Raw genomic sequence first — 22,728 nt, 5'->3', positions numbered from 1 at the left:
CTCATGGTGCGCTCCGTCCGTGCCATGGGCACAATCTCATTCAGTTCATGTTCTCCCCACTTCATAGATGAGGGCACAGAGGTTTAGTGAGGGGGTTTATTCAAGTCTTCAGAGCCGAAGAGGCTGCATGAAGGTTTGAACCAAAGCAGTGTAACCCTTGGATGTACGTGGCCCCTGTTCATTTAGCTACAGTTCTTAAGAATGAGACCTGAGACCAAGTGGTTGGGTGATGCTTCAGGAGTTGTAAGAACACACTGGCTGAGTTCTGAGGCCCCAGATTTCAGTGTCTGGCCCTAAGCAAATCACCAAGTGAATGTGGTCCCATTCTGTTTCCATCTGCCTCTGCTGGCGGTGTGGAGTTTTGCTTTCCCAGTTTAGAGAGTTACATTACTGAGGGGGGCTGAAGTGAAGAATATGGTTCAAGGGGTGACCCACCTAGCAGGTATTGTTGCAATAATCCCTTGGAATCAGCAAATTTTTTTTTCTGTTTTACTGTGAACTATTGTTTTGTTGATTGTTTCTGTAGACTTCCACTCTGTCTTTTCTTGAATACTGCTCAGTGGTTTCTAGACGTTTTCACACTTCTTCTCCAAAGCACAGAACCTCTCTGGCCAACTATTGATTAGCTGGCAAAATTCCTGCTAATGGGTTTCCTTTACTGTCCTCAGCTCTTCCTTCAGGTTTCCATAAAGCCTTTGTAATTCAACCGAGGAAGAAACTGTATTTTCTTGGCGTTCATGCAGATTGTTGCACAGCACACGGAAAGAGCTCTTTCTTGATCTTGGAAGTGAGAGGATCAGCCACGGGTTCATTAATCAGTCCTTGCAGCACAGCTGTGCTTTGTGCTGCTAATGATTGTTCCAGTATCACGCCAGAAATCTGGGAAACACGAGCTGATACATTCTCTGGAATTGACATGAGAGATTCAAGTGTTGTCATGGCAATGGTGTGTAATTCAGAAAGAGACACTGGAAGACACTAGAAGGTTACCAAACAGTGTCTTACGAGCCTCTAGAATGGCCTTTTGCTTTGCACTGCCATCCTTAATTAATTCTTCCCTGTTATTGAACATTCTGGGTTTTTTTGTTTTTTTTTTTTTTTTTTTGCCAAAAATATCCTGAGCTTCAGCACTGTGTTTATCAGTTGCTCTCTTAAACTCCAGTTTAGAATGGAGACCAGATACATCCCTGGTGGTACCTTTAACTGCCTAAAGCAACTTGCTGGCATTGTCATGAAGTTTCTCGAGTTCTTTCCAAAACCGAAACAAGTTGTAATTTTGTTTCCCCGATAATGTTGCTGAGTGGTTTTAAGTCCCTTGGTCTTGGTTTGCAGGTTAGATTTACATTGGTCAAACTCATTCTTAGTATCCACAAATAACTGGGTGGCCTTACTGAGCTCCTCCTCAAGAAACCAACTCAACAATTTGTTCCTCCTGAACAGCTAATTTTCCATTCATGGCTCTGCATCTCACCACCGCCTGAATGTTTTTGTCCTCTTTCTTCTTGGAAGAAAAACTCAGCTGGGACACCATGATGGTGACACCAAATCTGTAGGCCTGGCGGTGACTCTGACACTGTTGAGAATCAGGCATCCCCCTCCTCTCCCTGGGTGCTACTGCAGTCAGAAGGACCAGGATTTGCAGCTCAGAGTCCACGAGGTCCAGGCATCTGGCCATGGTGGAGAGACCGAACTGGAGGCTGGTCTCTGCCCAGAAACCAGCAACGATTCAGTTCCAAGCCTCATTTTGTAAAAGGCAGTATATTTATTTATTAAAAAATTACATTCATTTATTTGTGTGTGTGCACATGCAAGCATGTACACATACATATGTATTCCAATACATGCCTAGAGGTCAGAGGACATCTTGTGGGAGTTGGTTCTCCTTCTGCCATGTGAGTTTTGGGGATTGTCAGGCTGGTCAGCAATGCTGGCCCCCCAGATGAGTTTATTAAAGAGAGATGTAAGCACCTATTATGTGCCAAGCAATGATGAATCTAGGGACACTGCAGTGAGCAAGAAAATCCAGGTTTCACAGGTCTTCCTTTTTCTACATAGGGGAAAGATGTAGTATGAAGAAAGTTTCACTTAAAAACTTGTTTTGTAAAAAAATTCCTATGTCAACCCAACATTGTGATTGTAATATATTTCCTGTATGCACAGGTTCAAAATCCGTGGACTCAACTGAGGATCAAAAATATTCAGAAAAAATAGCACTTATACCAAACTTGTCCAGGCTTTTTTTTTTTTTTTTGGTCACTATTTTTGAAACGATATAATGTATCAATCATACACATTGCATTTTCACTGTTAAAAATAATCCAAAGATGATTTGAAGTATATGTGAGAGACTGCAACAAAACTATGGGTTACGTTGGGAATGAGCATCCTTCAATATAACATACTCTTGTGCTACTATTCTACAGAATAATCTCTCTAAACCTGGATTTTAGCCTGAAGAAAATACATGTGTTTTATATCTGATTAGAAATTGTCAAATCTCTTCCCTGAAAAGTCACCATTATGTCAAAGAATAATGTCTGCCCAAGCTTACTAAAATTTCGTTTTAATGTCTTTTAACATTTTATAAACAGGCCAGGCATGGTAGTCTTTAACCCTAGGTAGAGGCAGGTGTATTTCTGTGAGTTCAAGGCCAGCCCAGTCCACAAAGCAAGTCCAAAACAGCCAGGGTTGTTACACAGAGAAACCCTGTCTCAGAAAAGCCAAAAGAAAGAGAAAGCAAGAAAGAAAGAAAGAAAGAAAGAAAGAAAGGAAGAAAGAAAGGAAGAAAGAAAGGAAGAAAGAAAGAAAGGAAGAAAGAAAGAAAGGAAGGAAGAAAAAAAAGAAAGAAAAGGAGAAGGGAAGGAAGGAAGAAATTTGTGAGCAGAAGTATTGAATCACATTATTTTATGTTTTAATTTACATCTATTTTCTTCGTAATGAGACTGACTTGTTTTGTTTCCTCTACCCAGTGTTTGTTCATGGATTGCACAATGCTTACTGCTAGCTCACAAGAGTTCTTGATGTACAGATATTCTGTTCTGAGGATCTTAAATGGTCTCCAAGTTCCCAGAATGTAGTGTTGTTACTTTTTAGTTTGTGTAGCTACAGATGTCTTTAAAAGTTTTTGTAGTTTAAATGTTATAGTTTTCAGTAGTTTCATAGAAAGGCTACCATACAAGTCCACAAACAGTAATATTACATTGTGTAAAGAAAAAAAAAAAAGCAGTACTTCAGGAAATGGCTTTACCTATATAACTCGGCACAGAAACCTAATGTATTTTCTTTGTCAACACTTATCTGCTTATTATTTTTATAAAGTGAAAAATTACGCTTGACTAAAATAATAAACAACCCACGGATATTTGTAATTTTTGACTATTTAATTCGATCTTTTACAGAATGTATAAGAATGCAGGAAAAGGGGCTGGGGAGACGGGCTTCTCAGCATTCCTGAGTTTGGTTCCCAGCACTCACACTGTTGACTCCCCTACCTCCAGGGGCTCCAAAGCCCTCCTCTGGCCTCCAGTGGCACCACATCCATGTGTACATCCCCCCAACCCCCCAACCCCTGCTTCACATACATACATAATTAAAAAGAAGAAATTTTAAATGCAGGAAAAAGACCATGCCATTTTAAGTAAACCTAGGTTCAAAACCATATGTGACATCTCAACTACTGGAAAAATGTGTACACAGGAAAATGAGAATGGGTTTGGTAAAATATTGAACATGGCTTCGTTAACCATCAGGATCCAAAGAGATTGCCAATTCTTCTGCCTCTTAAAAGTTTTTTTTTTTTCCCAATGAGTATTCTTACTTTATCAGTTGCTAAAGAAAAAGCCACAACAGTGAGTGCCTCGTTTAGTCCTTACCATTTGGATGAAAAGGAATTGTTACAAATTTCACAACTGGAGGAACAAAGTTGTATTCTTCTGTAAAATCTATTGTCAGGTCGAAGACAAATCCTGTAATGTAGAAAGGAACAATTCTATTAAAGTGTGATGGTTAGTTCTAGCCGGACTGAACACTGGAGGCCCCCCTATGATTAAACCTACTCATAATTTTCTTTTTTTTCCTTAAATGTCATTTTCTTCTTCAAATTTTATATCATTTCTTTGTTTCTTTATTTCTTTCTCTATTGTGTAAGTGTGTGTGTGTGTGTGTGTGTGTGTGTGTGTGTGTGTGCATTCGAGTGTGTAGGGAGCTAACTGGCCAGAGTTCATTTCTACCACGAGGGGCCTGAGGATGGAACTCATAACATCAGGCTTGGCAGCAACTGCTCCTGCGTAGCCATATCATATCACCACATGCTTCCCCATGACTTTCTTAAACTCCTTCACACTGCACAGACCATTCTGCACTGCAGAGCAGACCCTGTTCCACGTAACCAAAACCAAAAATTCAGTCTCCCCACAGCTCTGTCACTTCACGACCTCCATCCCCTTCCTACTGCCTCCTCTGGTGTTGGCTGAACTCACCCTCCCCAGAATCTGCGGCAGCCTTTCCTGCCTGTAACATGAATGTTCTTTCCCCTTTGAACTTGGCTGATGCTCACCTGCCAACTCAAATGTTGCTTCCTTAGAAAGCCTTGCTGACTCCTGCAGGTCAGGATGTCAGGTGTGATGGCTGATCTCCCTCCCTTCTTTGGCATTCTCTCCAAAATCCATAGCAACATAGATTTTACTGTCATGGTTGCTTTATGTACCCATCTCACCCACTTCAGCCAAAGAATCTCTTTTAAATAAATAACTGAAAAAAAAACTCACGAATTTTGTTAATTTTCGTGAGACTATCGAGTTTCACAGGCGGCCGGTTTCCTTGAGAATTTGGCTTCTGGAGATTTAGGGAAAAACCATAAAGGGAACACCAAGAAATAACTATAGAAAACTGAAGTCAACAGGAATTTTGATAGATATCCTCTGATCTTATGAGACTGTTGGCAGACATCCTTGATAAATATACTTTATTGTGTTTGTTTCTTAAAAGTATAGTAACATTAAGGATGGGAGTGAGGTCCTGGATTTGCTCCCTAGATCATCTCTTTATCTCTCTACCTCTCTCTCTTTCTCAGATTGATTTTAAAAACACGAACCTTCCCAAATTGAATTCTGAAGTCCTTTGAGCTCAGCTTTCCAACTCATCATGTCATCATTTATGGGAATAGCAGTAATCCCCTGTCATTAAAAATAAACGAACAAATAAATAAATGAAAGCAGACTGAAATATGTATCATAGTTTTGAAAATCAGATACTGGGTTACACTGAATTTAAAAACTCTGACTTTTTTCCTGACAGTTCATTTGCTGATACAGGGAGGTGCTGTATGCCTTGAGGCAGATGTAAAGAAACACACAAGCTAACATTAAATTAAAAACAAATTGCAAAGGGCCCAGTGGCACACGCCTATGATCCCAGCACCCGGGGAGGCAGAGGTAGGCAGATCTCTGTGAATCTGAGGCCAGCCTGGTCTACAAAACGATCCAAAACAGTCAAGGCAACACAGAGAAACCCTGTCTCGAGAAACAAAAAAAAAAAAAAAAAAAAAAGAAAAAGAAAAACCCAAACTAACCAACCAACCAACCAACCAACTGAACAGCAACAACAAGAACAAATTGTTAGGAATAGAAATCACTAGTGGAAATAAAAAGGCAGCAGTATGTATGTACAGTGGATGTGCAGGGCACGGCCATTTAGGATCTCAGTTAGAAAAGAAGGAGCCAGTTGGCAATTGGAAAGTGCGTGTTTCCTGAAAGTTTCTGAAGATGACTTGGAAGCTACACGGAGGGTGTGATGTAGAAACACTTTTCTTAAAAAACTCCAAACTCGTGTCCATTACCTGTGCTTATGAGTGATTTTTTTTTTCTTGTGTTACAGAAGAGACTTTAAAGCCAAATGTTTTTATGGTTCTAACTTCATCATGAATTTTTGTTTGTTTCTGGTAATGGATAAGTGCATAAAAATATGTTCAATAGTAAAAGTGTAAAATGCAGTGGGGCGCTCTATAATGTCTGTTCTAAGCAGCCATTCTAACTGTTTGGAAGTTCACTGGAATGCATTTACTTTGGATCTGGTTAATTTTGATGTGAGAAATTTTTAAAATTTATTTTTCATATTAAACTTTATAGAGGTTACTTAAGAAAATTAAATTAAACTTCCAAGCTTACTCTTTCCCCACACTCAAGTATTGTCTCTACGAAGAGACAAGAATGTGCTTCACAGAAAACCTTAGCAGCTATGCTGAGTGTAAGTTGAGTAAGTTCAGCCAAGTGCGTCTGAGCCAGCATAGGGAATAGGTGTGCTAGGTGACTGTCAAGGAGAGCACTGCATCTGTCTGTATACACTCTCTGTGCTGACAGAGCCCGTCACTAAACTCTATCACGCCAGAGAACAGCTACGGAAGTGGCATTTGACACGAGAGGCACAATGTTCGGTCCATCCTAAGCTTCTCCGGGGAGGGCTTTTGTTCTTTCTCTTTTACTGTGTTTATAGTAGGAGTGAAACAGATCATGTATTCTGAACTAACAAGGACCGCACTATTTTGGGGACCACTGCACATGCTCGTGTACTGATGACTCTGTTTCTATGTTTGCTTTTTATTGTACTTCCCCTCTCTCCCTCTCATTCTTCATTTTTCATATATTTTTAGTCCATGGCGCAAATGAATGCCAATAACTTCACCCTGTGACATTGGGGCAAAGGGTGTTTTTTTTCCTGTTGTATTAAAATTAGGAGGCAAAGAAAAAGTTCTAGAGAGTATACAGTAGAACACACACACACACACACACACACACACACACACACAAGAAAAACAAAGGACCAGAAAAATGATGTAGTGGGCCAGGAGTTACAGGGGCACGCCTTTCATCCCAGCACTCGGGAGGCAGAGGCAGGCGGATCTCTGTGAGATCAAAGCCAGCCTGTTCTACAAAGCGAGTTCCAGGACAGCCAGGGCTGTTCCACAGAGAAACCAAAAACAAAACCAAACAAAAAATAAAAGTAAAAGAAAAAGAAAAGAAAGAAATGATCTTCTAGTTTCTGGGGACAAATCTGCACTTACCTCCATTGGGTTGTGTTGAAATTCCAGCCAATCTCTTTGCAGCAAGATGTAAGCTCTGGAGTACATGGCGAGGCTGATGGGCACTTGTCCCGGACCTATTCAGTTTACTCAGGGCAGAGCTCTTGGCTGGGGTCTCGGGTTACTCCCTCATCCCTGGTTAACAGTTACTCTCTGCCCAGTTAAATGATTGCTAAGTTTAGGGTTTAATCGTGGCTTTTCCCCTGCACCTATGACTCCTCCAATCGGGGACCTCTCGAAGGAAGACTGGGATACCTCCTATGTGTGCTGTCTCACTACCAGCCTCCACCCCAAGACAAACTTGGGGCGCCACTTGAGAAAAGCCAGTGTTGTTGGCAGGCGGAGACAGAACGGAAAGGGCGAGCTCCAAAACAGCGCTGGCCAAGTTCTGTTTCTACCTCACAGTGAAAGACAGTGTCAGCTCCGGGAGCCAAGCAAACCAGTTGCCAAGCAACAGGCTGGAGGCGGGGCGAGGTCGCTCCTCTGATCAGCTACAGGACTGTAGGTCCTCTTAACCAACCAATGAACAGTCTCAACCGGGTAAGGCCAAGGAGGGCAGCATTCTGGACCACGGCCTCAGTGGCCCAGGACCGCGCTGGTGTAGTGGGTTTTCTCTGCGTCCCAGGACTTGGCCTGTAACTCGCAGAAGCTTCACAGCCGTGCCTGTCCTTTCTCTTTGACTGTCACGTATAATAATAACAACACAAGACTGGCATCCAAAGCCCATCACCCACCTGCCCTTTGCAAAAACCTTCCACGCTCCAATTGCTGAAACTGAAACCATTCCTGCTTCCCAGCGAGGCTTCTACCCCAGCTCATCCTCCTCTTTTCCAGGCTGGAGAGCCGAAAGCAAGCCCAACTCTCTTCCTCTTCAAGGCTTACACTCACTTACCAAGCATTGCTCAAGTCGACAGCCCTGTCACTTGACACAGACCATCTCCTCGCTGGACAGCCAGCCACAGATTTAAACTAATATGCAACATGTGATTCCTGCTTGAATGGCGGCTGCCTCCGGTTCATTTTGCCTCTCCTAGCCAGCGGCACACTTGAGGCACCCGGTAAAGGACTCGCCATGACTTTACCCCAATGTGTACTAGCCTGCTTCGCTCCAGCCATCCTCTCGCCATGGATTTCCTTCCTATTTTCTGATGATCAGTTCTTAGATATTGGAAGCACCTAGACTCCTCCCGAAAGCCTTTTCGGGTCACCAAGATGAGCTGTGTTTAATTGAACCTGGGTTCATCTTCGCATGTCATTACCGTCGTTACCATCACTGAAGATAAATGGTGACACCAGAGCTGCAGGCCCAGCTCTGAAGCACGTGGTCCAGAAAAGGCATCGAGAGATGGCTGAAGGAACTGAAGTGAGCAGGAGGAAAGATTTGGGGTTGAGAGAGAGAGAGGTGAAAGCTGAAATTACAAGCAAAGCAAGGCTCTGGTAAAGATGTTCACAGATCCCTGGGAGCTTAGCCGTCAGCATGTAGGAGGTTAGCATGTAGGAGAGGACAACAAAGCGGGCAGCCACGGAGCAGGAAGATCCTCTTTTGAGAACCAGAGCCCACAGAGCAGAGAAGGCGGGGCAGGTAACGGACCCAAACCCCAGGGCAACCAAAAGGGAGGTCAAGGGAATGAGAAAGTGCCCACAGCTGGTGCAGCTGAGGAGACAGAAAGGTTGGAAGACCTGGGGCCAACTGGTAAGGATAGCGAGCAAGAGAAAGTGTTTGCGCACGCATGGCTGTGTGTTCCCCATCTGATCTAGATGCCTAAGTTTGCTACAGTAATTGACATCAGCTGTTCAAACACCTGAATCCCTTGAGCTGGAAACTTATGCGTAGGGGCCAATCTGAAAGTAGTCTTGTGGGCATGGCATTGTGCCTTTTTATTAAAGAGGTGTTAGGTTTATCATCGTTATTATTTTATGTGTCTGAGTGTATAGACCTGTGTGTATGTATGCACTTATTTGTGCAGCACCCACAGAGGGAAGAGGGCGCTGGATCCACTGGAGCTGAAGTTGCGTGTTAGATGCAATGTGGGTGCTGGGAATTGAACTCTGGTCTTCCGGAAGGGTAGGCAGTGCTTTTAACTACTAAGCAATCTCTCTGGCTCCCAGGTTTCTGGTTCCTGTCTTGAGTTCCTGCTCTGAATTCCCTGAGTGATAGGCTGTAACCTGTAAACGGAAATAACCCATTCTACCCCAAATTACTTTTAGCCACGGTGTTTATCATGACTGAAACGAAACCAGGACAGGGGCTAAACTAACTCAATCAGGAAAATTAATCCCTACTTCCAGTTTCTCATCTATCTCACTTTAACATTTGGGAGCAAAAAGCAGTTACTTGTGAGAAGGAGCTGAGTTGCGTCCCAGCATCTCTGTGTTTTATTAGCGTTTGCAGCCTTGAAGAAGTTAGTTCCACTAATTCCGTTCTCTCATCTGTTCCATGAGTTAATGCTAACACCTTGCAGGGACATTGTGAATAGTATGAGAAGTGACACTCTCTGGCAAAGAAGAGCCAACATGTTCCATGAGCTGGGAGTTATGTTAGAGCCTTGTGGGAATTAACTAGAGGACAAACGGAGTCTTATTCAAGAAGTCCTCTCATATACCAACACTGTGTACTGCCCAAGTTTTCTTCTAGTAGTTTCAATGTTTCAGGTTTTTGGCTTAGGTCTTTGATCTATTTTGGAGTTCATTTTTTATTCAAGATGGTAGAGATGGCTCTAATTTCATTCCTCTGCATGTGTCATTCAGTTTTCCTGGCACCATTTGTTTAAGATCTTTCTTTTCTCTAGTGCATGTTTTTGATGTCCTTGTCAACTGTTAGGGGCTGAAGTTATTTGTGCTTATGTTTGGGTGTTCAGTTTTGTTCCATTGTCTGCTTTTGTGCCAATACCATATTGTTTTTATTACTGTGGCTCAGTAATCTATCTTAAGATCTGGAATGGTAATCCCTCCAGCTGTGTCCCCCACCCTCCCTTCCAGGATTGTTTTGGCTAGTCAGGATTTGTTGTTGTTGTGTTGTTATTTTTGTTTTTTTGGTGGCTCCATATGAATTTTAGGAGAGCCTTTTTTTTTCTTTCTTTTTCTGCAAAGAGTGTAATGGGGATTTTGATTGAGATAGCTTTTGGTAGAACAGTTGTTTTCATGATGCTAATTTTATCAACCCATGAGCATGGGATGTCTTTCCATTGTCTAGTGTCTTTATCGCTTTCTTTGGAGGTTTAAGGTCTTCATTGTAGGGGCCCTTCACTTACTTGGTTAGGTTTATCCCTAGGTATTTTATTTTCTTGGAGGCTATTAGGAATGGGAATATGTCCATGATCCCCTCCCTAGTATGTTTGTTTTTTTTTTGGAGTATAGAAATGCTATTGGTTTGTGAAAGCTGATTACGTATCTTGCCACACTGCTAAATTTATCGCTTCTAGAAGGTTCCTGGTAGAATTTTTGGGATCAATAATCTGCAGTGCCATGCCAACTATAAACAGGGATAGTTTGACTTCTTTGTTCCTTATTTAGATCCCTTTAATTTCCGTGTCTTGCTTTATTGCTCCAGCTAGAGCTTTGAGCCCAATATTGAAAAAGATTGGGGAGAGTAGACATTTCTGTCTTGGTCCTGACTTCAGTGAGCTTGCTTCAAGCTTTTTTCCATCTAGGATTCTAGATGTGGATTTGCTGTGTATAGCTTTCCTTGTGTTGGCACATGTTTCTTCTAGCACTGCATGCTCTAGAACTTTTATCATGAAGATGTGTTGGATTTTGTCAAAGGCTTTTTTCTGGATCTATTAAAATGATACAGTGATTTTTTTAAAAAAAATTTAACCCCATTCGTGTGGTTTATTATATTTACTGACTTATGTTGAACCATCTCTGCATTTCTGAAATCATGCCAAGTTAGTCAAGGTGCATAATATTTTTGTGTATATCTGTGTATTTTGTTTGAAATTTTTATTAGGCATTTTTGAGTTTGCACTTATCAGGGGTATTGGTCTGTGGGGTTTTGTTGTTGCTATTGTTATGTCTTTACCTGGTTTTGATATCAGAGCAACACTGGCTTCATAGAAAGAGTTTCAGAGTGCTCCTTCTGTTTCTATTTTTTGTTTGTTTGTTTGTTTGTTTGTTGAGACAGGGTTTCTCTGTGTAGCCTTGGCTGTCCTGAAACTCACTGTGTAGACCACGCTGGCTTCGAACTCACAGAGATCTGCCTATCTCTCTCTCCTGAGTGCTGAGATTATAGGTCTGCACCACCACCACCATGGGACCCTCTATTTTTTATTTTATTTTATTTTTTGAGTAGTTTAAGAATGACTGAATACAGATATTTTTTGAAAATCTGGTAGAATCTTGCTGTAAATCAGTTTATTCTTGGACTTTTTAAAAAAAGGTTAAAATGCTTTTTCTTACTATTTTAATCTCATTTGTTATGAATCTGTTTAAGCTGTTGATATTTTGGTTTAATTTTGGTGGTTTGGCTGACAATAGAAAAATCATTAATTTTTTTTAGGTATTCTAGCTTAATGGTGTTTTAAAATATTACCTTATAACATTCTGAATTTTCTTAATGTAATGTTTCCCTGTTCATTTCTAATTTGGTTAATTTTGGTCCATCTTTTTCTTTTTTTCTCTCTCTTTCTGTTTTTTAAAAATGCATTTATTTATTATTTATATAGTATTCCATCTGCAGGCAGGAAGAGGGCATCAAATCTCATAGATGGTTATGAGTCACTATGTGGTTGCTGGGAGTTGAACTCAGGAACTTTGGAAGAACAGACAGGGTTCTTAATGTCTGAGCCATCTCTCTAGCCCTCTTTCTCTCTCTCTCTTTTTTTTTTTTTTTTGGTTAGTTAGGTCAAAAGTTTGTCAGTTTTGTTTACCTTCTCAAAGAACCTGCTCTTTTATTTGTTGATTCTTTGTATTGTTTTCTCTTTTTCTATTTGATTGATTTCTGCTTATTTTGTTTTCTTTTTTTTTTTTTGCCATTGACTGGATTTGGATTTTGTTTGTTATTATTTTTTTCAGCTTTTTTGGTTGCATTATTAATCCATTTATTTGTGCTTTTTTTACTTTTTAAATATTCATTTAGAACTATAAATGAGCTATAACACTAGGACTGCTTTCAATGTGTCCCAGAAGTTTTGTTGTGTTGTGTTTATTTTCATTTTGTTCCAGAAAGTTTCTTTTTTATTTTTCTTGATTTCTTTCTTTCTTTTTTTTTTTTTTTTGGCCTGTTCATTATTTAGTAATCTCCATGAGTTTTTTATTTCCAATTTTAAATTTAATTGCATCTTTGTCAGATAGGATATAAGGAGTGATTTTTATCTTTTTGAATTTGTAAGGATTTGTTTCGTGTCCCAGGATGTGGTTTAATCTAGAAAAACTTGCATGTGGTGCTGAGTAGAATGTGTATTCCTTGGTGTTTGAATAGAATATTCTGTAGGTATCTGTTAAATCCATTTGATGTATGATATGGTGGTTTTTGTGACAGATGATCTGTCTGTTGGAGAAAAGTGAGGTATTGAAATCGCTTATTATTAATAGATTGATGCTAATCTGTGTCTATAATTTCAATAATATATTTTTTATGAAATTGGGCTCCCCTAAGATTGGGGCATATACGTTTGAGACAGCAGTTTTTCCTTGGTTAATTGTTGCCTTGAATAGAACAAAGTCTGCCTCTTTATCTGCTCTAATTAGCTTTTGTGTAAAGTCTGTTTTGCTAGATGTTAGGATAGTGACACATGCCTGCTTCCTAGATCCATTTGGTTAAAATATTTGTTTTCTATCTTTTTATTCTAAAGTGGTGCCTATCTTTAAAGCTAAGATGTGTTTCTTATAGGCAGCAGAGAAATGGATTTGGTTTCTTTATCTATCCTCTATGTCTTTGATTAAAGAATTGAGACCATTGGTATTTAAAGTTATTACTGAAATATGTGTGTTGTTTTTGTTCTCAGTGGTAACCTGTGTCTTAATAATAATAATAATTATGGTTTTATCTTTCTTTCCATAGTCTTTCTGCTATGCTCACTCCCCTCTTCAGCCTGAAATAATGCTTCTTTTTTATTTTTTTGTATGTTTCTTTCTTTCTTTCTTCTTCTTCTTCTTTTTTTTCCTAAGACAGCACTTCTCTGTGTAGCCTTCACTATCCTGTACTTACTTTGTAGACCAGGCTGGCCTCAAACTCACAGAGACGTATCTGCTTCCTCCCAGAGTGCTGGGATTACAGGGAAATAATGCTTATTTTTGTTGGGTTTAGCTAAACCGTTTATGTCATGGAAATTTTTTCTTTCTCCTTCAATCATGGTAATTTTCTGGGTGTAGTATTTCAGGTTGATTGTCAGTCTTTAGAACTTGGAATGCATTAGAATCCAGGCTCCTCTGGCTTTCAAAATTTCCATTGAGAAATAAATTGTTTTTCTGATGGGTTTTCCTTTATATTGTACTTCCTTGGTGGTTATTGTTGTTTTGGTTTTTCTCTTGTAGCCTTCAATACTCTCTTTGTTAGTGTTTTAACTATAATATGCCATAGGATCTTTTTTTTTTTTTTGGTCTTGTCTATTTGGTGTTCTATGTGCTTTGTTGAAAGAATATTAAGATTTAATATTGATTTATATTTTAGTAAAGCAGCGGTTACTCCCTAGTCACTTATATATCCAAATAACCACACAAAGAAACTAGGATTTATTTAATTAACCTAGAGTATAATGCTGTGCATACTCTATCCTGAACCTCTGAGCTAGTATAGTTTCCTCCCATTCATATTTCCCACATTACACTTGCTTTTTAGTCATATCCTAGGTCCAGTTCTTTTCTTTAGTGTTTCCAGGTCCTCTCTTCACAGATCCAACCTGCACTTCCTCTCCTTCCTCCTCTCCTCACTGGACCAGCATATCCTACCTTATTCTCTCCATTGCTCAGCATTGGCTGGTTTGCTTTATTGGCAATACAGAGAACAAATGATTGCATATTTATACAAACTTGAGACCAGAGATGCTTAGAATAAACATCACAATGCAATGTCTGGATTGAAACCAGATATTGGGGTAGAGAAATCAGCATTTGAATGAACAAGGGTAAACTGTACACATTCCACAATAACATTATGCCAACAGTGCTTGTAATTGTATGAATGTATCTTCTTTTAGTGTGGAGAAATTTTTTTTCAATGATCTTGTTGAAGATCTGGCCATTGATTTGGATTCTTTTCCCTCATCTATGCCTATAATTTGAAGATTTGTTATTTTTTTTAAATAGTGTCTCATTTCCTGTGTGTTCTTTTCTTGCAATATTTTCCTTACTTATTTGGTCTAGACCAGTGGTTCTCAACTGTCTTAGAGCTGCAGCCCTTTAAGACAGCTCTTCATGCGGTTGCCCCAACCATAAGATTATCTTCATTGCTACTTCATAACTATAATTTTGCTACTGTCATGAATCATAATGTAAATATCTGATATGCAAGATGTATTTTTATTGTTACAAATTGAACACAATTAAAGCATAGTGGTTAATAAAAAAACAGTAAATAATTTTGTATTGTGAAATACTTATTTCGAATTACAAATAAATGAAATTTTGTCTTGAAGCATCGTGTAGCATCGCCTTAATATAACAATAGTAAATTATATCGCTATATTTTGTGACAGTATGAGTGAAAAATCCAAGGTCAGTGCAAAGATTGAGATTGCTTCTTCCTCACCAGAGCAGAAGTTCTCAGGGCAGTTTTTTGCAAGAACACAATGAAGATCACCTTCCACAACAAATCTACTTCTGTATTTAGACTTGATAACCACTAAGCTGGAAGACCCTGTTTCGCAGAGATATGTTGTTGGAAATAGAAGAAGGGACAACACAGTCTCTGGAACAGGCTCTGACTGCAAACATTTGATCCAGAATCTTGTAACTGGCATTGTGGAGGAATCAGCTCTCACGGTGTCACTGTGAGAAAGCTAAATAAACTCTTTTTGTGCCGTGTCAACTTTGACTGGGCTTCTGGCAAGTGCAAACACAGCATCAGGAAGATTTGAAAAGTACGGTGAAATTTTGTCTGCATAAATGTAGAAGTGTTCTTTCACAGAAATTATCACTATAATCCTTTTGTCTGGCTCAATGTCATGTTCCTCAATGAAAGCAGATAAAGTAAGCAACATGCAAATTTTAATTTTATCCATTTTATTTTATTTTATTATTTGTGGTGTGTGTGTGTGTGTGTGTGTGTGTGTGTGTGCCAAAGCTGAAGTTTCATTTGGGATGATCAGATCTTTTCAGACAAACTGACGCATGTTGCATTTGGTCCTTGCAGTGATAAATTTAACTCATTCAAAATGGCAACGATATCAACCAAGTAATCTGTTTTCTGCAATCCACTTTTATCCCTGAAAAGTGCTTGGATCTATGGCCTTGCTTTCTGATTAAAAAATGTTTTGAGCTCATCATGAAGCTCAAAAATATGCTTTAAAAACGTTCCCCTTCATATGACCTGGAGAGGACAGAAGCTCCACAAGGACCAAATATGTCTGGGCACAGGGGTTTTTTATGAGACTGTTTCTCCAACCAAGGACCATGTATGAATGTAACCTAGAACCTCTGCTCGGATGTAGCCCATGGTAGCTCAGTATCCAAGTGGGTACCCTAGTAAGGGGAACAGGGACTATTTCTGACATAAACTCAATGGCGGGCTCTTTGATCTCCCCACCCTCCCCGAGGGAGGAGCAGCCCTGCTAGGCCACAGAGGAGGACTTTGCAGCCAGTCCTGAAGATAGCTGTTAAACCAGGGTCGGATGAAAAGGGAGGAGGTCCCCCCATCAGTGGACTTGGAAAGGGGCAGGGAGGGTGGGATTGGGAGGGAATGAAGGAGCAGGATACAGCTGAGATACAAAGTTAATAAACTGTAACTAATATTAAAAAAAAAAACTTTCCCCCTCAACAACCATCTCCCTTCAGTGTGAAATAGTTGAACTTTGTTTGCCACATCCAATTCATTACACAGCTATGAAGAGATGACTGTTTAAAGTGCTCGCCTTTACAAAACTGACAGAACTTACGACACTTTTCATTACTTCTTGTGACTCTTGTGATATCATCCTCATTGTTAATATTTGCCAATGGATCATACAGTGAGTTCTGCAATGTTGAAATCCAGGTGAGTATCCTCGCACAGTGGGAGCACTATCTATGCCAACACCACCACCAACCTTTCCCCAAGAGAGCGTATGCTCTTTCAGAAATGAACCAATAGTAACAAATACATCACATGCAGTAGTCTCAAGAGGTTTGCAACAAAATAAAACAAAACAAAAAAAACCCAACTCATCTTTAATGTTGCCATCATTACTATAACTCATGTAAACTAGGAACTGTGAACAGTTTGCAATATCTGTAGATTCATCAAGATGGATTGTAACTGTTGGAAGTGGAGCAGATTTAATTTCCCGGTTACCTGATGGATATCAGTAGACACATCGTCTATTCTTCTTCAGACAGCGTCATTAGAGAAGGACATTGTGTAACATTCATCTCTGATCATAACAATATCTTTGGCTACTGGCAACAGTTAAACCTCGGCAGTAGTGTCAGGTTTCATAACTTGGGGGAATGCCACCAAATATGAAGCTCCAGTGACTGTTACCTTTTCTTTGCGGTACTTGTCCCCAGTGTCAAGTGTGGCTTTCCTGAGTCCGTCAGCTTTGCTTCTAAAATAGTTGGTATCCTTGCTCACAAAGCTTGGACACTTGCTATCAAAATGGTGTTTTAGTTTGTTTGGTTTCATAGATTCCACTGATAGATCTTCACAACAAATAAAATGTAGCAGTTTCTCAATTCCTTCTGTAATTATTGAGGTAAAAATCAAACTGTAAAAATCCTCACTTTCCTACCATTCTTCTCTAGACAATCCATTGTCATGGGATGGCTTTATAATGAGAATAATACATAAAAATAGCCTTAATAATACAAAAGATACATGGCATAGACGAGTCAACACAATTCATTAATGTTTCCTGTGATTTAACATTCTTTGTGTGTCTGTGTGTGTGTGTTTCTTTCTACATATCTGTTACCATCACAATGGGGCAATAGTCACACCAACCACAGCTGAAATATGAAAAGACAGAGTAGGATCTGGGCTAAGTTAGGATGGTACACACACATACACCACAGCAGTTGATGATTTTACAGTACATGATTTTACATTTACCCAGTAATTCTAGTTCACAAAGTGAACCAACCCCACTGTTTTCAACTCCGTAGCTACTCTCTACCCGTGTGTGACTGGCTCGCATAACCCTTTCTCATCCATTTGTATTTGTCCGGGGAGTATGAGATGGAGTTGTGTGTGATGGTGTCATCATGCCAAGTATTCAGATGTGGGCGTGTCTGTGTGTGTGTGTGTGTGGCCCACCTGGAGATGAATTGAGGAGCAGTGTCTCAGTTCCTAAAACTGCCAGAATTATGTGTTTTCTGATGGTCTTAGGTGACCACTGTGAAAGGGTTGTTTGACCTCCCAAAGAGGTCCCCACCCACGGTTTGAGAAACAATGACCTAGACCCGCTGTTTTATTTTTGAGACTTGATATTCTGTCTCCGGTTTGATTCATCCTACTTGTAAGGCTTTCCTCTGAATTTCCTAGTTGGGTTTGGTGTTTTTCAATTCCATCCTCATTTCACTTTGAATCCTCTGCAAAGTTTTCATCTCTTGATTGAATTCCATTCTCAAGTCTTTGATTGCTTTTGTCATTTCCATCATCCTTATGCTTACATTTCCTTGGACATCACTCAGGCATTGATTCTAAGCTCTTTCTCCTTGATTTCACTGAGCTGTTTCATTGTGTTTTCTTTAAACTCCTTGAATTCTTTGATGAGGATTACGGTTCTTTTAATTTCAGTAGTCTGCAATTCATCGAGGCAATTACCATTAGCAAGCGTTTCTATAGGACTGGCAGGTTTGGGAGAAAAGATGCTGCCTCCATATTTCATGGTGTTGGTGTGCTTGCAGTGAGACTTGGGCATGTGGACTTCCTTCATCAATTCTGAGTTTGTTACAGATGAAGCGTGTTTTGGGGGAAAGAGAGGCGTGTTGGGTCTAGACGTTGGAAATGGCTTGAGTGGAATGAAGTCAGATGGATGGAAGGGGCTGGGCTGGTGTTCAGGATGTGCTCCCTGTTCTAAGTTGGGAGTGTGAGGATAGACAGGTCTGAGGGGACAGTTTAGATATGACATGGGAGAGTATGGTGGTTTGGCAGATAGGGAGGGAGGATGGTAAGCCAAGCCTAGAGATCCCCTACAGTGAAGACAGGGAGGTCTGGATCAAACTGTGGTGCTAGTTATGGACCCAGACTACATCTCATGGGTTGTGGTAGTACTGGGTGTTGGATGGTGTAGGGCTTACTCACCAGGCTGTACCTTTTTGGAGAATATGGGCAGTCAATTGAATGGGACCTATGGGTGAGCGCAGAGAGGGACATGGGTCTTGTCAGATGCTTAGAGGTTGGCTGTGGAGCAGGAAAAGCAAGTAAGGCTAGCCTGTTCACTTTCAGAGCGTCTCTTTCACTAAATTGTCCATCCAGAAAAGGCAGATCATCATTGTGTGAAATATTGCCCCATCTCCAACTTGGTACTAACGGTATCTCCTGATTGCACATTAGCCATTCATTAAGCACCGTCCCTGATTTTTGTACCTTAAAAACACCTACATATACTTTATTCTATACATTGCTCACAATGCTTAGCCATTAGGAAATAATTCATTAGATGTTCTATTTTAGTATTTTCATCCCTTGGGGTGGAAAGGTTATTTAAGTAAGGCCTTCTCAGAGTTTTACTTTTGTCATGTCCTCCTAAATAGTGGACCTATAGGTTTGAAAGGTGAGAGTTGTACTTTACTTTTATGACAGGCATAGACACAGACATGGACACACAAACACACACACACACACACGTGCCATCTTGTGCCATCTTCTGGGTTGTGAACATTACGGGTCTGTTCAGTGGTTAAGTTAAACTGGACACTTGCCTTTGAGAGGAGGAAATTTTGTAGTGTGAGCATAATTGACTCAAGTGAGCCCTACTGCAACTAGGGTCTTCTAGAAATCAGTGGTTCATCAGATGCAAGGGAATCCATGCATGGCTTATTGAGTCTCTGTCGCACTGGAAATGGAAGAGGCTGTGTGATGGTGTGGGGAGCATCTAAGAGTTGCAGGGAACAACTGGCCAGCAGCAACAAGAGAATCAGAGTGTCTGTCCACCGACTGAAAAACAATGGAGTTCTGACACAATCTCGTAAGTTTGGAAGGGGTCTTGAATTTCAGATCCTAATGGTAAACACTGTATGAGACCCTGAGCAGATGATGACATCAAGCCATGCCTGGATCAAGTTGATGGAAGTGTTGTGATCAATGGATGCTGTGTGGAGATGCTAAGTTACATGCAGCTTGGGTATGATTCATCTGAAATCCATCTAGAACTGTTTTCCACATTTTTCTGACTTTGGAACATTTATATGTACTCTGTCGGGTGACCACTTCTAGCCCCCAAGTCCGAAATCCGAAATACACCGAGATCTGGAGCTTCCTGCTAGCAACTCAGATTTCCAATTTTGAAGCTTTTCCTATTTTGGATTTTTGGATCAAGGATGCCCAACTTTACTTCATATTGCATCAATATCAAACAAATACAGCATTTATGCAGAGGACACAGTCGCTGACCAAGACAGATCATAGCACAGAAAACTGGCCACTTACTGACCTGTGTTTATCCTGCTTCACTGCAAAAAGAACTTGAAACCGGTGAGTAGTTATTCCCACCTGACTTTGGACAAAGGGACAAATACGGGTGAGCCATCTTTAAAATTCAACATCAGCTATGGATCACACACAAATCTTCATCATCTTTGGTGAGCCAGGCAATGGACAGTGTAATTGTTTGATGTACACAGTGTTACTGAAGCTGTCTCCAGCCTTGGCATCCCATCCCCCCCTTCTTTTTTTTAAAAAAAAAATACTTCTTTCCCTCAGGACCTGAACAGATGTTTTCATTTTACTTCAACAAAAAAGGCTGTTTTCCTCATCCACCAGGAATACGTCCCAGTACGAAGTGTTAACCTCCTTTGGATTTGAACCCCCATCCTCAAGAGCAAAAGGAGGTGGAGGACCGCCAAATGTCGGCTCAGCTGTGAGACGTGTTTTAGATCATATTTTGACATACGTTACACTGTTAACCAGAAAACTGAGTGCAGCACACATGCTTCTAGTCACGGGTTTCAAATCAGATGATCTCTTCTTTGTCTTGAAGACCTTTTGATGTGCGTTCCCAATATTGAGTTTCTCTGCTTTTAATAATCTTCTATTCCTTCCTCAATATAAATGTCACGAAAAGTACCGAACGCTAATCTTCAAAGATCAAACAGGAAGAAAAGAGGTGGGCAGCCGAACTCGGTGGCTTGAATTCCTGAAATTTCTCATTTAAAAAAATTTATTCTCACTAATAAAAAGCCTCTGCTGAAGGGCACGCTTGGCTCCTCTTTTCAAAGTTGGAGCTCCCGGATTTCAGAATTATTTGACAAACTAATTTGACCTCTCCCTGTTGAGGCACCTTGAGATGCAAGGCCCCTAATCTTTACTGAAAGCTAAGTATGTATAACGGAAGGCCTCAGAACCCATCCACACTGGCTTCTATTTGGTCATCTTTGCTCTGGCTAGTATGAACAACAGCCCCGCTCTGCCTGGGACAAAGGGCTTGGCGATGCTAACCTGGAAGAGTCCCCTGAAAACCGGCTTGGTTTGTCATGGTTATCTTCAGTACCAAGGCAATTTGTGTGTGTGTGTGTGTGTGTGTTTTAAGTGGGAATTGTCTAATAACTTGATAAAAGCCATTTACTTGTTTTGGAACTTGGCCACGAAAAAGCACCCAATTTGTTTCCTATGACAGGCTGGCACTCAAGCCTCCCCCCCCCCGCAATCAAAGTTATGAAAGTCATGCTCAGAATCATGTTAGGGGAAGATGCCGGAGGTGTCTGTGATGAAGGTATGCAGGCTCCGCCAGGAACGTTACATGTGCTGAAGTGTTTTAGGAGAACTGAGTCTCCTTTCATTTCCCCACCGGAAAACGCCATCTGTCGAGAGACACGGCATTTATAACGTCTGAGTGCCATTGTGGATGGGCGTTTAAAAGGCACAATTATTCCAGGCTTCCTTCATGCGTGTCATTTTAATATACCTTTCCATGGTGTGTTCAGCTGCCCTCCAGGGGTAGTTCTGGAAATTCAACACGGGCTGGGGCTTTGAGGTGGTAGTCAGCTTGCAAGGGTAGGAGATGACATATGGTTGGGGGATGCTTCTTGAAGCTGTTTTTACTTATTGTGTGCTTATGAGGGCTGGTTGGAAGGGAGATGATGGGAACTATTGATGGGCGAAGCTCACCCGCTCCTTCAGCCTCGGTGCTGGGGTGTTCTACACTATAAAACAGGCACGAATAAATGAAATAGTTTGAGCTCCATCAACTTCACTCGAAAATAATGTATCTCTTCATAAAAATTGTGTAAAACACGAGAGATGGTAATAGTACTGCTTTTTGAGCCACTGTCACGTGACAGATCCTCATTCATTCACATAGAGAATTATGTCTATATCTACATGTACATATGTAAGTATATTCTTACTAAATGTTCTGAACAATTGGTATTACCCCCCCAAAAAAAGCTATAAAATTGTATAGACCAAATTTTCTGAGAACTTTATGTCAGGCTTTTTCTCTACAATCACTATTTCTCTCATTTTAAGTCACGATTTATCTCATTTTAGAGACCTTATGAAACAGATACAGGTTAAGGTGAAGAGACAGTGGTTCAGTAACTGAAGTTTGGGTGTCTGTGAATGAGTGATGGGGACAGAACACCACCCTTGTTTTTCTTTGGTAACAATGGTGATAGAATCAGGTCCTCCAGTTCACTAAGCGTGCCCGTTACCTCTCAGCTCTACTCTCAACCCAGAATCCTTTTCACCCTGATGCTGTACTCAGACCATTTCCTAGCTAAGGAAACAGGGCGCCTTAGTTCCTTGAGGCCAGCCAGTAGCTCCTGTGCTGCTGCAGCTAAAAAGATGGTTTTAGGAAGAAGGAAGCCTGGATATGGTGTTACATGCCATGTCTGAGAACTTATTCTCAGGCACCTTTTGTGATACATTCTGCAATAGTCTTCATGGGTTATAAATTTTAGGTGATTGTGATGGTAACCCAACGGAACAATGATTGCTGTAGCATAACCGTACCTAATACATGTCATTGACCACTAGGCTTTCTTTACTGACTGATAGGATGTCTCATCTAATATGGTAAAGTTCTTTTTTAAGAAACTATTTATTTTTTAAAAAATATTTTCATTGATTTTTTTTTTAGCATACAATATGTTCTGGTCACAGTTTTTCCTCCCCCAAATCCTCCCAGATTTTTCCCATTACCCCACCAAACCAACTTCATGTCCTTTCTTTCTCCATTTAGAAAACACATGAAACAATTCAGAATTTAAAAAAAAGGAAGAACGAACACAAACACATGAAACAAAACAAACACTTAAAAACACAACAACAGCAACAATATTATACAAACAAAAGACCAGTGAGACAAGAAAAATTGCCCAAACAGGGCTATAAGAGACCAAAAGTCTACAAAAATACC

The 22,728-nt window shown here is 40.4% G+C and overlaps 1 protein-coding gene across 2 annotated transcripts in view; it reads right to left on the bottom strand.

Moving 5' to 3' along the window:
- Ube2u (ubiquitin conjugating enzyme E2 U) overlaps positions 1-7,462 on the bottom strand; it is a 66,040-nt gene extending 58,578 nt beyond the window's left edge. For both annotated transcript variants that reach the window (XM_060365965.1, XM_060365966.1), the window contains exons 1-3: positions 7,058-7,462; positions 5,093-5,174; positions 3,873-3,965 (exon numbers count right to left, since the gene is read on the bottom strand). In XM_060365965.1, the coding sequence (XP_060221948.1) occupies positions 3,873-3,965; positions 5,093-5,174; positions 7,058-7,123 (241 nt within the window). In that variant the 5' untranslated portion in view covers positions 7,124-7,462. The remainder of the gene's footprint in view (positions 1-3,872; positions 3,966-5,092; positions 5,175-7,057) is intronic.
- Positions 7,463-22,728: the final 15,266 nt, after the last annotated feature.

The sequence above is a fragment of the Meriones unguiculatus genome, chromosome 12 (assembly GCF_030254825.1).
Source record: "Meriones unguiculatus strain TT.TT164.6M chromosome 12, Bangor_MerUng_6.1, whole genome shotgun sequence".
NCBI lineage: Eukaryota > Metazoa > Chordata > Mammalia > Rodentia > Muridae > Meriones > Meriones unguiculatus.
The sequence above is the reverse complement of the archived record's forward strand: the minus strand, read 5'-3'. Positions and strand labels throughout refer to the sequence as shown.